The sequence below is a fragment of the Phocoena phocoena genome, chromosome 4 (assembly GCF_963924675.1).
Source record: "Phocoena phocoena chromosome 4, mPhoPho1.1, whole genome shotgun sequence".
Classification (NCBI taxonomy): domain Eukaryota; kingdom Metazoa; phylum Chordata; class Mammalia; order Artiodactyla; family Phocoenidae; genus Phocoena; species Phocoena phocoena.
In genome coordinates, this window is record NC_089222.1 from 53,602,570 (window position 1) to 53,618,801 (window position 16,232).

A 16,232-nucleotide genomic window follows, 5' to 3' on the forward strand; every position below is an offset into this window, starting at 1 on the left:
GACTGCTCTGCTAAAACATGATTTTTTTTTAATAGAAGCAATTAGGCTTTGCAATATTAGAGTATCTCTCATTTATTAGTTGTGGATCAAAAGAGGCAGAAGCCAAGTCCTTTGACTTGTGGCACCCTGTGACTATCTCAAAGGGTAAGAGTTTATGAGTTACAAAAGAGGTGGATCTGAGACTTAGAAGGACCAACAGCAAAGCTTTTGGCCAAAATATTTGGAGGGCCTCTACAAATTTTGCCAATTGAGTATTAATAATGCCGTTAGTGTGTTCAACTAAACCAGAGGATTAAGGGTGGTAAGAACAGCGAAAGTGTTGTAAAACTAGCCAAACAGTGCCGACTTGTCAAAGTACCTGACCAGTAAAGTGGGTTCCTCAATCATTATGAAGCTTGAAAGGAGTTCCCAAGGTAGGAATAATCTTTTCCAAAAGGACTTTAGCCACAGAAGAGGCAGTAGCCTGTCACAAGGAAAGGCTTCAGTCAAGTATGAAACATACAGACCATGACTAAAACATATTTATACCCATGAGATGGAGGAAGTTGTATGAAATCCATTCGCCAGACCTCAAGTCATCAAGGCCACTAGGCAGTCTAAAATGTCCAGGAACAGTAAGAACAGGTTTCCCTGGATTGTACTTTGCACAAGTGGGATAAGTGAGGTAGGCACTTTTTGTAGCCTTGTTAATGTTTTCCCACCAATATTGATTCATGAATGCTGTCATTTTGTCAGCAGACCAATGTTTAATGCATGTACAGTGGTTAGGAGTGGAAATTTTAGAGTCCCCAGTAGGACTGGGTTGTTATTTGGTCCAAACCAAAGTTTTCTCTTTTTATCAAATCTACACCTGTTGTATTTTCACAATTCTATAATTGAATTTCCACACTTTGAATTTCAACAGTTGTTGAGGATTTCGTTTTCTGAGGCCAACTGTTTGGGCCTTTCTAGCCACTTTTTCTAAATTATCATTTGGCAAAATATCCCTCCAGGCCATGCTAGCAGTTTGGCTGCTGTTGGTTCCTTTAAGGGCAGCATTCCTTGTGGAAAGGTCATCAAGGTGATTTCCCTTAGCTTCAAGAGAGTCAAAGTTAGAATGCCCCAGGATCTTAATGATAACTAAAGCAGCAGGTAAAAATATTTCATCCAATAATTCCTGAACATATAGGGGCCATTTTTATTTCTGCTGGAAGTAAGGAAGCCACATTGGTTTCACAACATTCCAAAATCGTGAGCTACTCTGAAAGCATATCTACTACCAGTATAAGTATACTTGGCTAAAGTTTTGCCCTTGGCTAAAGTACAAGCCCACGTAAGAGTGTATAAATAAGCCTGTTGGGCTAAAGTAGCCATAAGTAAAGGTGCTGTCTCAACACTATCAAAAGGAGTTGCAGTATCACACCCAGAACAGCACATTGTTACCTTTTTTTTTTTCTTTTTTTGCGGTACGCGGGCCTCTCACTGTTGTGGCCTCTCCCGTTGCGGAGCACAGGCTCCGGACGCGCAGGCTCAGCGGCCATGGCTCACGGCCCTAGTCGCTCCGCGGCATGTGGGATCTTCCCAGACCAGGGCACGAACCCGTGGTCCCCTGCATCGGCAGGTGGACTCAACCACTGCGCCACCAGGGAAGCCCTGCCTCAGTTAATCTTAAAACTCTTATTTTGCAAAGAGGCAATTTTAGGCTCCTGATAACATTTGGAAGCTTCAAAATACCAATTGAAATACATATTACATTCAGTTTTTGGAAATTTTAGAGCTATGGTTGCCCAATTCAGTTTCAAGAAAAGTAAGTTTGGGGATTTCAAAAGCTTCCCATAATGGCCATTGATATTCTAAATCACCTTTAGTTAGGTTGGTCCATTAGTTAGAAAGGTACGTGAGGAAGGACCATAGTTTGGGGGTTTTTTTTTTATTTAGTATTTTTATTTTTTTTTTCCGCACACACAGACACTGTATTTTATTTTTACAAGAGATAAATAAACTGACACCAAGCATTGTAAATGGATGACCACAACAAAAGCAACAATGATTGCAATTACCAAACACGAAACACTCATACTATGTCATAATATTGATATTCAGTCCAGTAATCCTCCACTGTAACAGCTCCTTTACTTTGCAGTGAAAATTGATTTGTATATTTTTTGCCTCTGTTGTCAATTGCATTATTATGAACTTTCATCAGTCTTTAACTGTGGTCATTTTTAAGTCTTTTGTCATTTACAGACAGTTCTGGGTGTACTCTGATGCTTTTGCAAATATTTTCCTATAAAAGGGTTTCATCTTCAAGGAATTCATGGAAAAGACTCTGAGAAGTACAGGTTTCTGGTAACTGACTGTACTGCTGAACTGAATGAATAAGCATTTTCAGAGCTGTGATGGAAAACTGATGAATTCATAAAAGTGCTAACAAAAGATCAAGATAAAAAAATAATTAATTACATGGGACTGAGTGAACTGATGAGGATGATTATAATTTTTGTGACTTTCTCTTTGAATAAAAGGACCATAGTTTTTTTTAATTTTTTTTTTTTTTGCGGTACGCGGGCCGCTCACTGTTGTGGCCTCTCCTGTTGCAGAGCACAGGCTCCGGACGCACAGGCTCAGCAGCCATGGCTCACGGGCCCAGCCACTCTGCGGCATGTGGGATCTTCCCAGACCGGGGCACGAACCCGTGTCCCCTGCATCGGCAGGCGGACTCTCAACCACTGCGCCACCAGGGAAGCCCAGGACCATAGTTTTTAAACATAAAACTGGTCAAGGTCCCTGTAAGTGGGGCATGCTCAAAATGTTTAGTTAACTGGGATCCCATTCCTCAGAGGTTTCAACCTAGAGCAAAAGAATCATTTTCGAACAGCCTAAACAGCTCAAGCAACTCAAAGAGCCCAAACAGCCTGCAGGCCTAATACCAGCCAGTTCAAAAGGAACAGTCTAGTCCAGAGGGAGCCAAGCCAAAGTCTGCTAAGTACAGCTTTAATGGAGCAGCCCAATTTGAAGGGAGTCAGGCTGAAGGCTTAATAGTGCAGTGACAATAGAACACCCCTATTATAAAAGGAATTGGGTCAAAAGCTGAACTGGCACAGTTCTAAAGAAACAGCCCCTGTTCCTGAAGGATGGGCAAAAAGCTAGGCAATTCCAGGATAAACAGCCAGCCCCGTTCCAAAAGGAATCCTGCCGAAGGTGAGCACAGTTCCAATTCAAAAAGCCCAATTTCAAAAATCAGGCATAAGGGCCAAATAAGTAGTTGCATACAAAACAAAGTCGTAGCCAGAGAACAAAGCCTTAAAATAGATCCCCAATAAGATAGGCTCATCCACCAGAGGGCAGATAGCAGAAGCAAGAAGAATTACAATCCTGCCTGTGGAACAAAAACCACATTCACAGAAAGATAGGAAAGAAGAAAAGGCAGAGGGCTATGTACTAGATGAAGGAACAAGATAAAACCGCAGAAAAACAACTAAATGAAGTGGAGCTAGGAAACTTTCCAGAAAAAGAATTCAGAATAATGATAGTAAAGATGATCCAGGACCTCGGAAAAAGAATGGAAGCAGATCGAGAAGATGCAGGAAATGTTTAACAAAGATGTAGAAGAATTAAAGAACAAACAAACAGAGATGAACAACACAATAACTGAAATGAAAAATACACTAGAAGGAATGAAGCAGAATAACTGAGGCAGAAAAACAGATAAGTGGACCTGGAAAACAGAATGGTGGAATTCACTGCTGCAGAACAGAATAAAGAAAAAAGGATGAAAAGAAATGAAGACAGCCTAAGGACACCTCTGGACAACATTAAACGCAACAACATTTACGTTATGGGGTCCCAGAAGGAGAAGAGAGAGAGAAAGGACCCAAGAAAATATTTGAAAAGATTATAGTCAAAAACTTCCCTAACATGGGAAAGGAATAGCCACCTAAGTCCAGGAAGTGTAGAGTGTCCCATACAGGATAAATCCAAGAAGAAACATGCAGAGACACATAGTAATCAAATTGGCAAAAATTAAAGACAAATAAAAATTATTGAAAGCAGCAAGGGAAAAATGACAAATAACATACAAGGGAACTCCCATAAGGTTAACAGCTGATTTCTCAACAGAAAATCTATAAGCCAGAAGGGAGTGGCATGATATACTTAAAGTGATGAAAGGGAAGAAACTACAACCAAGATTACTCTACCCGGCAAGGATCTCATTCAGATTTGATGGAGAAAGCAAAAGCTTTACAGACAAGCAAATGCTAAGAGAATTAAACACCACCAAACCACCTCTACAACAAATGCTAAAGGAACTTCTCTAAGTGGGAAACACAAGAGAAGAACAGGACCTACAAAAACAAGCCCAAAACAATTAAGAAAATGGCCATAGGAACATACATATCAATAATTACCTTAAATATTAATGGATTAAATGCTCCAACCAAAAGACACAGGCTTGCTGAATGGATACAAAAACAAGACCCATATATATGCCGTTTACAAGAGACCCACTTCAGACACACGGACACATTCAGACTGAAAGTAAGGGGATGGAAAAAGATATTCCATGCAAGTGGAAATCAAAAGAAAGCTGGAGTAGCTATACTCATATCAGATAAAATAGACTTTAAAATAAAGAATGTTACAAGAGACAAGGAAGGACACAAGATAATGATCAAGGGATCAATCCAAGTAGAAGATATAACAATTATAAATATATATGCACCCAACATAGGAGCACCTCAAACATAAGGCAACTGCTAACAGCTATAAAAGAGGAAATCGCCAGTAACACAATAATAGTGGGGGACTTTAACACCTCACTCACACCAATGGACAGATCATCCAAACAGAAAATTAATAAGGAAACAGAAGCTTTAAATGACACAATAGACCAGATAGGTTTAACTGATATTTGTAGGACATTCCATCCAAAAACAGCAGATTACACTTTCTTCTCAAGTGCGCACGAAACATTCTCCAGGATAGATCACATCTTGGGTCACAATTCAAGCCTCAGTAAACTTAAGAAAATTGAAATCATACCAAGCATCTTTTCTGACAACAATGCTATGAGATTTGAAATGAATTACAGGGAAAAAAACATAACACAAACACATGGAGGCTAAACAATACATTACTAAATAACGAAGATATCACTGAAGAAATCAAAGAGGAAATCAGAAAATACCTAGAGACAAATGACAATGAAAACACAATGATCCAAAACCTATGGGATGCAGCAAGAGCAGTTCTAAGAGGGAAGTTTATAGCTATACAAGCCTACCTCAAGAAACAAGAAAAATCTCAAATAAATAATCTAACCTTACACCTAAAGGAACTAGAGAAAGAAGAACAAACAAAACCCAAAACTAGCAGAAGGAAAGAAATCAAAAAGATCAGAGCAGAAATAAATGAAATAGAAACAAAGAAAACAATAGCAAACATCAATAAAACTAAAAGCTGGTTCTTTGAGAAGATAAACAAAAATGATAAACCATTAGCCAGACTCATCAAGAAAAAGAGGGAGAGGACTCAAATCAATAAAATTAGAAATGAAAAAGGAGAAGTTACAACAGACACCACAGAAATACAAAGCATCCTAAGAGACTACTACAAGCAACTCTATGCCAATAAAATGGACAACCTGGAAGAAATGGACAAAGTCTTAGAGGGGTATAACCTTCCAAGACTGAACCAGGAAGAAATAGAAAATATGAACAGACCGATCACAACTAATGAAATTGAAACTGTGATTTAAAATGTTCCAACAAACAAAAGTCCAGGACCAGATGGCTTCTCAGGTGAATTCTATCAAACATTTAGAGAAGAATTAACACCCATCCTTCTCAAACTCTTCCAAAAATTTGCAGAGGAAGGAACACTCCCACATTCATTCTATGAGGCCACCATCACCCTGATACCAAAACCAGACAAAGATACTACAAAGAAAGAAAATCAGAGACCAATACAACAGATGAATATAGATGCAAAAATCCTCAACCAAATACTAGCAAACAGAATCCAACAACACATTAAAAGGATCATACACCCTGATCAAGTGAGATTTATCCCAGGGATACAAGGATTCTTCAATATACACAAATCAATCAATGTGATACACCATATTAACAAATTGAAGAATAAAAACCATATGATCCTCTCAATAGATGCAGAAAAAGCTTTGACAAAATTCAACACCCATTTATGATTAAAAAAAAAAAAAAAACTCTCCAGAAAATGGGCATTGGGGGAACCTACCTCAACATAATAAAGGCCATATATGACAAACCCACAACAAACATCATTCCCAATGGTGAGAAACTAAAAGCATTTCCTCTAAGATCAGGAACAAGACAAGGAGGTCCACTCTCGCCACTATTATTCAACATAGTTTTAGAAGTCCTAGCCACAACAATCAGAAGAAAAAGAAATAAAAGAAATCCAAATTGGAAAAGAAGAAGAAAAACTGTCACTGTTTGCAGATGACATGATACTATACATAGAGAATCCTAAAGATGCCACCAGAAAACTACTAGAGCTAATCAATGCATTTGGTAAAGTTGCAGGATACAAAATTAATGCACAGAAATCTCTTGCATTCCTATACACTAATGATGAAAAATCTGAAAGAGAAATTAAGGAAACACTCCCATTTACCACTGCAACAAAAAGAATAAAATACCTAGGAATAAACCTACCTAGGGAGACAAAAGACCTGTATGCAGAAAACTATAAGACAATGTTGAAAGAAATTAAAGATGATACCAACAGATGGAGAGATATACCATGTTCTTGGATTGGAAGAATCAATGTTGTGAAAATGACTATATTACCCAAAGCAATCTACAGATTCAATGCAATCCCTATCAAACTACCAGTGGCATTTTTACAAAACTAGAACAAAAAATCTTTAAATTTTTATGAAGACACAAAAGTCCCCGAATAGCCAAAGCAGTCTTGAGGGAAAAGAAGCGAAGCTGGAGAAATCAGACTCCCTGACTTCAGACTATACTACAAAGCTACAGTAATCAAGACAACATGGTACTGGCACAAAAACAGAAACACAGATCAATGGAACAAGATACAAAACCCAGAGATAAATCCAGGCACGTATGGTCAACTAATCTATGACAAAGGAGGCAAGGATATACAATGGAGAAAAGACAGTCTCTTCAGTAAGTGGTGCTGGGAAAACTGGACAGCTACATGTAAAAGAATGAAATTAGAACACTCCCTAACACCATACACAAAAATAAACTCAAAATGATTAGAGACCTAAATGTAAGACCGGACACTATAAAACTCTTAGAGGAAAACATAGGAAGAACAGTCTTTGACATAAATCACAGCAAGATCTTTTTAGATCCACCTCCTAGAGTAATGGAAATAGAAACAAAAATAAATGGGACCTAATAAAACCTCAAAGCTTTTGCACAGCAAAGGAAACCATAAGCAAGACAAACAGACAACCCTCAGAATGAGAGAATATATTTGCAAATGAATCTACGGGCAAAGAATTAATCTCCAAAATATATAAACAGCTCATGCAGCTCAATATTAAGAAAACAAACAATCCAATCCAAAAATGGGCAGAATACCTAAATAGACATTTCTCCAAAGAGGACATACAGATGGCCAAGTAGCACATGAAAAGCTGCTCAACACCACTAATTATTAGAGAAATGCAAATCAAAACTACAATGATGTATCACCTCACGCCAGTTAGAATGGGCATCATCAGAAAATGTATGAACAACAAATGCTGGTGAGGGTGTTGAGAAAAGGAAACCCTCTTGCACTGTTGGTGGGAATGAAAATTGACACAGCCACTATGGAGAACAGTATGGAGATTCCTTAAAAAACTAAAAATAGAATTATCATATGACCCAGCAATCCCACTACTGGGCACATACCCAGAGAAAACCATAATTCAAAAAGACACATGCACCCCAGTGTTCATTGCAGCACTATTTACAATAGCCAGGTCATGGAAGCAACCTAAATGCCCATCGACAGACAAATGGATAAAGAAGTCGTGGTACATATATAGAATGGAATATTACTCTGCCACAAAAAGGAACGAAATTGGGTCATTTGTAGAGATGTGGATGGATCTAGAGACTGTCATACGGAGTGAAGTAAGTCAGAAAGAGAAAAACAAATATTGAATATTAACGCATATATGTGGAATTTAGAAAAATGGCACAGATGAACAGGTTTGCAGGGCAGGAATTGAGACACAGATGTAGAGAAGAAACGTATGGACACCAAGGAGGGAAAGCAGCGGGGGTGGGTGGGTGTGGGAGTGTGATGAATTGGGAGATTGGGATTGACATGTATACACTGATGTGTATAAAATGGATGACTAATAAAAACTACTGTATAAAAAAATTAATTAAATTAAATTAAAAAAAAAACAGATCCCCAGTAAAACCTGGAGGACTTCAAAATGCAAATAGGGCAGACACTTTAGTGGAGAAAAACTTACTCTCCAATTCCAGGGCTGGCGAGTAAAGCAGTGAGTAACAACAGGCTCAGTGAGGGTATCACACTTGGTTGCCATCAACCTGGAAGTCATCAAGTGTCTTCTCTTGATCCCCAAGCAGGCTATCAAAAGGTTGACCTAAAACAAGTAGACTGCCAGCTATTTCTGCAGTAAAAATGGGTTTGTTTGGGATCAAGAGAGAATTGCTGTTTGGGTCTACAACCATGGCAAGCCACATGCAAGTCCCCTCACAGCAAGGAAAGGAGAACTTTTTTAAAAGGGGGAAAAGGAAGCTGGGAGGGCTGTAGTAAACAAAGAGCCCATTGGAGGAATTGAGAGTTTGAAGTAGAGTGGCTTTTCACTGGCTGAGTTGTGAGAGTCTCTCATTGGCTGAGGCAAGGAAAGTTTTTGTTCTTCCTGCTGAGCTCTGCTATTGTCATAGGGCATGAGCGCTTTCCTTTCTGACCTCCCAATTCTATTTTAATTGAGGTTTCTTTTCACTAATTTTAGACTGTTCTTCTCCTTTTTTCTTCAATTGCCTTTTCCACTCTATCAGTTTAGATCTTTATAATGTCTCACCACCTCCATTCTTTCTATTGTTCAACATATATTTCTTTTCATTATTAAATTCACTATAAAATGGAGCTTTGAGTACTGGAGAAATATGAATCTCAGCTTTTCAAAAATCTTCAAATATTCTACACTGTCTTCTAGTTGAGCAGATCTCCTCAGTTTAGCATTTAGGGCGTTCTAAAATGTAACCTCAAATTACGTCAGGTACAGTGATTCTTAACCATGGGGCATCATCAATAAAAATGTGCATACACCTATATATGCAAAGAGTTGCGTATAATTTTATGCATGAGCCTTGGAAAAATACCCCTGCTCTATACCGTCATATCCTGCCACTCTGCCACACATACCTTAAATTCCAACCATATTAGACCATGAGCAACTTGAGGACTGACAGTATTTATGCAAAAACACATTCTCATACACCCCATGATACTATCCCAAATATCTCCACCAGGTAACTTGGCCCCTAGAATATCTCCCTTGAGGTCTTTCAGAATGTTTTCATTCTCTTTATCTGCCCCCTGTTACCTGTTACCTGGATAACTTGGGAACATCTGGGGAAGATAAATGTCATTTTTCAGATTTTAGTCTCTGCTATTCTTCCTAAAGTAAATTATGCTATTCTGGTGGGAAATAAATTTTTACTAAAGAACTTGGGTTGTACTCATCTTGATGAACACAGGCTTCAATTTTATTTAAATTTGATGTCTATCTGAGTCATGTCAACTCAAAAGGGTGTTCTTTGATGTCTTTTTATTTCTGTTTTCCAGGTTTCTTGAGCACAGGGGATCAGGCTGCAAAAGGAAACTATGGACTCCTTGATCTCATACAGGCTTTAAGATGGACTAGTGAGAATATTGGATTCTTTGGTGGTGACCCCTTAAGAATCACTGTTTTTGGATCTGGTGCTGGGGGTTCATGTGTCAATCTGCTGACTTTATCCCATTATTCTGAAGGTAACCGTTGGAGCAATTCAACCAAAGGTATTATGCAGGTTGCAAATTTTGACAAATTTGGTGTCTGCATGCCACGACCATCAGTAGTATGTGATGCTCTGTATATATTTCTCTGTTTAAACTAAGTGTTAGGTTGAACTCAATAACTGTTTACAACTTTGTTTCTTCAGCTTCTCTATGCATGTTTAAATTTTTGTCAAACTCTTTTCTTTGTCTCCTGTGGAGCTTGGTATGGATGCCCTTTCAAACACACTTCAGAATAATTAACATTACACTACTTTCCTTTCCTCCAAAGGGTGATTTTGGGGAAAATCAAAGATGTTCACAGTTCTGTTATCTCTGTTTATTCAGTAATCAAAATCAAAGACAAGGGTTTTTTTAAATTATTTTTTTTAATGCAAGGCTTGTATATAATCTATTTTCTAGATAGTAGATGTTTTAAACCCTTTACTAGTATGAAGATAATACGGAGGCAGTTGTAAGCTAGTTTGTCTGGAAACGTGATTTTCACTTGTTGTCTGAGTAGAGAATGGAGTTTGATTATTTTGCATGCGTGATCCAAAATTGTCAAAGCATTAAGGTCACTAGTAGAGCTTTTGATTAAAAAGAAAAATATGTTTGAATTTGTGCTTTTTCTATATTCAACTCCAAAAGTGTTAATTTTTTTCCCCCCTGAAGCCTGGCAAAGCAGCATGGAGCACTGAGGCTGCTTAAATCCATGAAATATTGTTCTTGTCTCCATTTTCTGGCCTTGACATCCGTTTTCCAAAATGCCTGCCCAAGGTTTATCATGCTGGTCTTGATGGAATCCCATTTTACCATGGGTTTACTCAGCCATTCTTAAAGCATTATTAACTTGAAATATCCACAAAAGTATACACTGTCAATTGTAATTCATGAAGCTTCTTAATTTGTAAGACTGAGTTTTATGATATGAGCAACAGACATAGAATATTTGGTTTTGGTATCAAAGACACATTAATGTGGAATTTCAAAATAACAGTCATTAAATGAGTTTGTATATTTGGAGGATCATATATTATTATAGACTTAATTTATAGACATAGTTTATGTAACATCTCATTTGTATTAGTAGAGTTCTGAACCGAGATGACAAAATGACACGTGTGTGAGAACTCTTTCAATTGTATAGAGATTTTGGTCTGTAGTGAAATGACTTATTTTGAAATAACAAACTTCGTTGCTGTTGTTTTTCTTAATTGAACAGATTAGACTGTTCTAGCCTGAGGACTATACTAACGCCAATACTTGTCTAGGATAACATTGGACAATCTGTTCAGACTTCTTAGGATCATTTGGTCTCAAATGCTCTTTGCGCTGATTTTTTCTAAAACTTTTTCTAAATGTAAAAGTGAACATGGGCACCAAAGCCATTTTCAGCCAGTATAACACTAGCATTGCATAAAGAGATGAATCAATTAGTTCATCAGGTAGCATTGCTATTCATCAACTCATAATGTGGCAAACAGTGGCAAATGGCTATGCAAACAATTGAAAATATAGCATTCCATCACACTCTTCAAGGAAATCTGTCCATGCCTGGCTAGATAAATGGACTTACGTTTGATCTAGTCGTAAGTTTATCTCTATTAGCAAAGCTGCCTGAGTTGACCAGGAGATGCCCAGAAGAGGTCTTGAAATCATCAGGCTAATTTTGTCTCCATTGCAGACATAGACTTTAAGGTCTGGGAACTTCCCAGAGCTGCAACAATGCTCAGGCCTGTATCTATCAGGAGTCAACCACACATAACAAGCACTCTCGCTGACAACAGAATATGTGGTTTTTCCCGGTATCATCTAGATGGCATATTTCAGACTATATCAAATGTGATGTGTATTGTCCTTAAAACTTTTTTGGTATATTTAATTAATGTCATTAAGTCCCTAAAATGGGAAAGAATCTTATAGAAGTCTTATTTTAGCTATAAAGTTTTTAAGCAGTACAATATTTCTCTGAGCAAATGTTGACAAACACATAGCCTATATAATTTTTAAAAATTATTTGTATTTATATTATTTGCTCTGGCAAACTTTGCTCTAGCAAACTGAAAATATGTTCATAAAGATGTCAGAAACCAAAGCAAATTTAAATTAGTATTGTTTGACTTTTTGAATATTTTTATAATTATCTAGGAACATATTACAGACATATGTGTTTGGAGAAAAAATGAAAACTTTGCTACTAATTCAGTCATTACTTTAACATCTCTGTGAAAGAGTTCTTACACATTAACACATATGAATGATTGAGCATGTGTTTGAATAACTGGACTACAAAGCTGTATTTGGAAATTGACAATAAATGTAATTTTTAAAATAAAATAGATATATTTTTAAAACAAGAATTTTATTAGAGAATACCTTAATAAGTAAAGTTCATTTATAAATTTGAATGGTATGCAGCTCTTATCAAGCTGCATATGGGACCATGATTTATAATTCTTAAATGTAATTAAGTGAAAAGCAGTGGACCATGTACTTTTCATCTTTTATGATAAAATAAAGCAGTGCACATTCAACAGTGGAGAAAGTTAAATCACCCCCCCCCCACTAAATCCTTCTGCTGATGGCTTTTTCTTTAACCTAGTGAAAATACTTCAAATGTTATAACTTCTTCTGAAAGATGAATATTCAGCATACTATGTCTGACATAAAGAACTGGAAAGAGTATGTCTAAAGTAATATTCTGTTTCGTGTGTCTTTAGGGCCATCCCCAGGGTATTAGCAAATTCCCAGCCCCAGTAGTTATGTGAGGTCTGAACAATTTTTTTTCAGATAAAATCTGATTAAAACAAACACACAGAGCCATTTTGAAGAAAGATGCTTGCAGCCAAATTGGAGGAAATATACTCAAAAGACAATACAAAGTCTGATGATGAATTAAAGGGGAGAGAGTTAGCCGCATCTGGTTGGCTATGGTAACAGCGCAGGTGTTTACATGCTGAGCAAATAAATACCTGGGCCTTTTTGCCACAAGTATTTCCACACTCTCCTTCTCTCCTTGCTTACTGCTTTTTTGAGACATTGCACAATTTAGATCTCTTGATCCCAAAGTAGTTGCTACTCAAAGCAGATGACTAATGTCCACCTCTCGAATTCATTATACCCTGGGGATGACTTTATGTACCTTCTCTTAAGCAAAACTGTCTCTATCTCCCTGTTTCTTGAGTCATATCTGGGACATGTCTCAAATATCAGATTTTATTGTTTTACCACAGCATTATTCAAAGGTCATCTGAAACTCTTTGTTGTTTTCTCCTATAGGACTTTTTCAACGAGCAATAGCTCAAAGTGGAACTGCCCTTTCCAGCTGGGCTGTTAGTTTCCAACCTGCAAAATATGCTAGAATGTTGGCCACAAAAGTTGGTTGCAATGTTTCAGATACAGTAGAGTTAGTGGAATGCTTACAGAAGAAGCCTTACAAAGAACTTGTTGACCAAGATATTCAACCAGCACGATACCACATAGCCTTTGGACCTGTGATTGATGGTGATGTAATACCAGATGATCCTCAGATACTGATGGAGCAAGGAGAGTTTCTCAACTATGATATAATGTTAGGAGTTAACCAAGGGGAAGGGTTAAAATTTGTTGAAAATATAGTAGATAGCGATGATGGTATCTCCGCTAGTGATTTTGACTTTGCTGTTTCTAATTTTGTTGATAACTTATATGGATACCCTGAAGGCAAAGATGTTTTGAGAGAAACCATTAAATTCATGTATACTGACTGGGCTGACCGTCATAACCCTGAAACCAGAAGGAAGACATTATTAGCTTTGTTTACGGACCATCAGTGGGTGGCACCAGCTGTAGCTACAGCAGATCTTCACTCAAACTTTGGTTCACCCACATATTTCTATGCCTTTTACCATCATTGCCAAACAGATCAGGTTCCAGCTTGGGCTGATGCAGCTCATGGTGATGAGGTTCCCTACGTACTAGGAATCCCCATGATTGGACCTACAGAGTTATTTCCTTGCAATTTCTCCAAAAATGATGTGATGCTGAGTGCAGTCGTAATGACATACTGGACAAATTTTGCTAAAACTGGGTATGTACCTAAGGAATGAAGTTTGCTATAATTTAATTAAAATATCCTCTTAAGCACTTAAAAAATATATACTTTGTGTCCAAATGATTTAATTTAATTGATTAATACCAACAATACATTAAGTTCCTTTATTCAAAATTTATATTTGTGGTGTTTCAAAAAAATCACTGCTTTATTCTTCCTTTGTAAAGTTTAAGACAGTCATACCTTTATTGCATTACTCAATAATTAAATTTATCTTGTTTTTTTAATTACACAGGACTTCTTATTATTGTTATTCAATAGTAACAAATATTTTATAAAGACTTTTCAATTTACAGTACTGTATGCCTTTTGATCCTCCCAACTACCTTGTGAGGTGAGCAGCTCAGATACTATAATCCCATTTTACAGAAAAGGGACGTTAGGCTACGAGAGCTTTACCTGGATAGTCATATGTTTAGTGTACAGCAGCATCAGGACTCAAATCCTCACCTGCCAATTCCAAATGCCAAGTTTTTTCCAGTGCTGTCTCTGCTAGCTTGCCTATGAGACAACTCATATGTACATGAATTTTTAAATCTTTGGGTATATAGCAGCCCGTGGGTAGAGAGAACAAGAATGTGAGACTTACTTATACTACATTATCATCCAACAACCTGCCTGAGCTGGGATCGATATTTCTAAATTGACCCAAGTTATGTTAAAACACAGTCTAAAGCCTGGCTGAGTTCACCCTCTTCAATTAGATGTTAAACCAGTATTGTTTTGATTTTTAAAAGAATAAAACAATTTTTTTCTCATAATTTCTCTTTTCTAGCGACCCAAATCAACCAGTCCCTCAAGACACAAAATTCATCCATACCAAACCCAACCGCTTTGAAGAAGTAGCATGGACCAGATATTCCCAGAAAGACCAACTTTATCTCCATATTGGATTAAAACCAAGAGTTAAAGAACATTACAGAGCCAATAAAGTAAACCTCTGGTTGGAGCTGGTACCTCATCTGCATAATCTCAATGACATTTCTCAGTATACCTCGACAACAACTAAAGTGCCATCAACTGACATCACTTTCAGACCTACGAGAAAAAATTCTGTATCTGTCACATCAGCCTTTCCCACTGCCAAGCAGGATGATCCCAAACAACAACCGAGTCCATTTTCAGTGGATCAAAGGGACTACTCAACAGAGCTGAGCGTCACTATTGCAGTTGGAGCATCACTGCTGTTTCTGAACATCTTGGCCTTTGCAGCCCTGTACTACAAAAAGGATAAGAGGAGACATGATGTTCACAGGAGATGCAGCCCTCAGCGCACGACTACGAATGATCTGACCCACGCACAAGAAGAGGAGATCATGTCCCTCCAAATGAAGCACACCGATTTGGATCATGAATGTGAGTCCATCCATCCACATGAGGTGGTTCTTCGGACCGCCTGCCCCCCAGATTACACACTAGCTATGAGGAGGTCACCTGATGATGTTCCCTTAATGACACCCAACACCATTACAATGATTCCCAACACTATACCAGGGATTCAACCCTTACACACATTCAATACATTTACCGGAGGACAGAACAATACTCTGCCCCATCCTCATCCCCACCCCCACTCACATTCAACAACCAGGGTATAGCCAGATAAGAGAAGCAAACTCTATTTTTTTGATGGATTGCAGTAAACGATTACTGAAGATTCCTTGGCTTTCAACCTACAAGACGCTTACTATTTAAATAAGGAGGAATACTATGTGAATATACATATCAAGAACTTTGGGGGCTTTGGAAAAAACATGAATTGTACATATATACACAAATCAACTTTAAAAATGAATTTCAATTGCTTGAAGCAATTGTTCTGAATGATACTTTTTCATTCACATTCAAGAATTAATTTTTTGAAGATTTATGTTACATGATGGAATTAGGCATGTGGAACACCAAACAGGAAAGAACTATGTCTGAAATATAAAATACAAAAAATTTAAAAAACAACCATGAATATGCACAAGGGACACACCAATGGAATGTCAGATAATTTTCACCAGTTTTTATTTGGAGCTGTTTTATTGTGTAGACCATATTTACATATTTGGATAAGTACACAAAGCACCAATGCTGTTAATGGCCTTAGCGGAGGCTCATGCTGAAATTTGCCAGTAAAACAACGAAGTTT

At 37.5% G+C, this 16,232-nt stretch overlaps 1 protein-coding gene across 6 annotated transcripts in view; it reads left to right on the forward strand.

Moving 5' to 3' along the window:
• The window catches only part of NLGN1 (neuroligin 1), an 890,815-nt gene extending 874,949 nt beyond the window's left edge, over positions 1 to 15,866 (forward strand). For 3 of the 6 annotated variants that reach the window (XM_065875733.1, XM_065875738.1, XM_065875739.1), the window contains 3 exons: positions 9,811 to 9,996; positions 13,282 to 14,071; positions 14,871 to 15,693. In XM_065875733.1, the coding sequence (XP_065731805.1) occupies positions 9,811 to 9,996; positions 13,282 to 14,071; positions 14,871 to 15,693 (1,799 nt within the window). Of the gene's footprint in view, positions 1 to 9,810; positions 10,024 to 13,281; positions 14,072 to 14,870 lie in introns of all 6 variants that reach the window. The other 3 variants (XM_065875735.1, XM_065875734.1, XM_065875736.1) reach the window with 2 other exon arrangements.
• Positions 15,867 to 16,232: the final 366 nt, after the last annotated feature.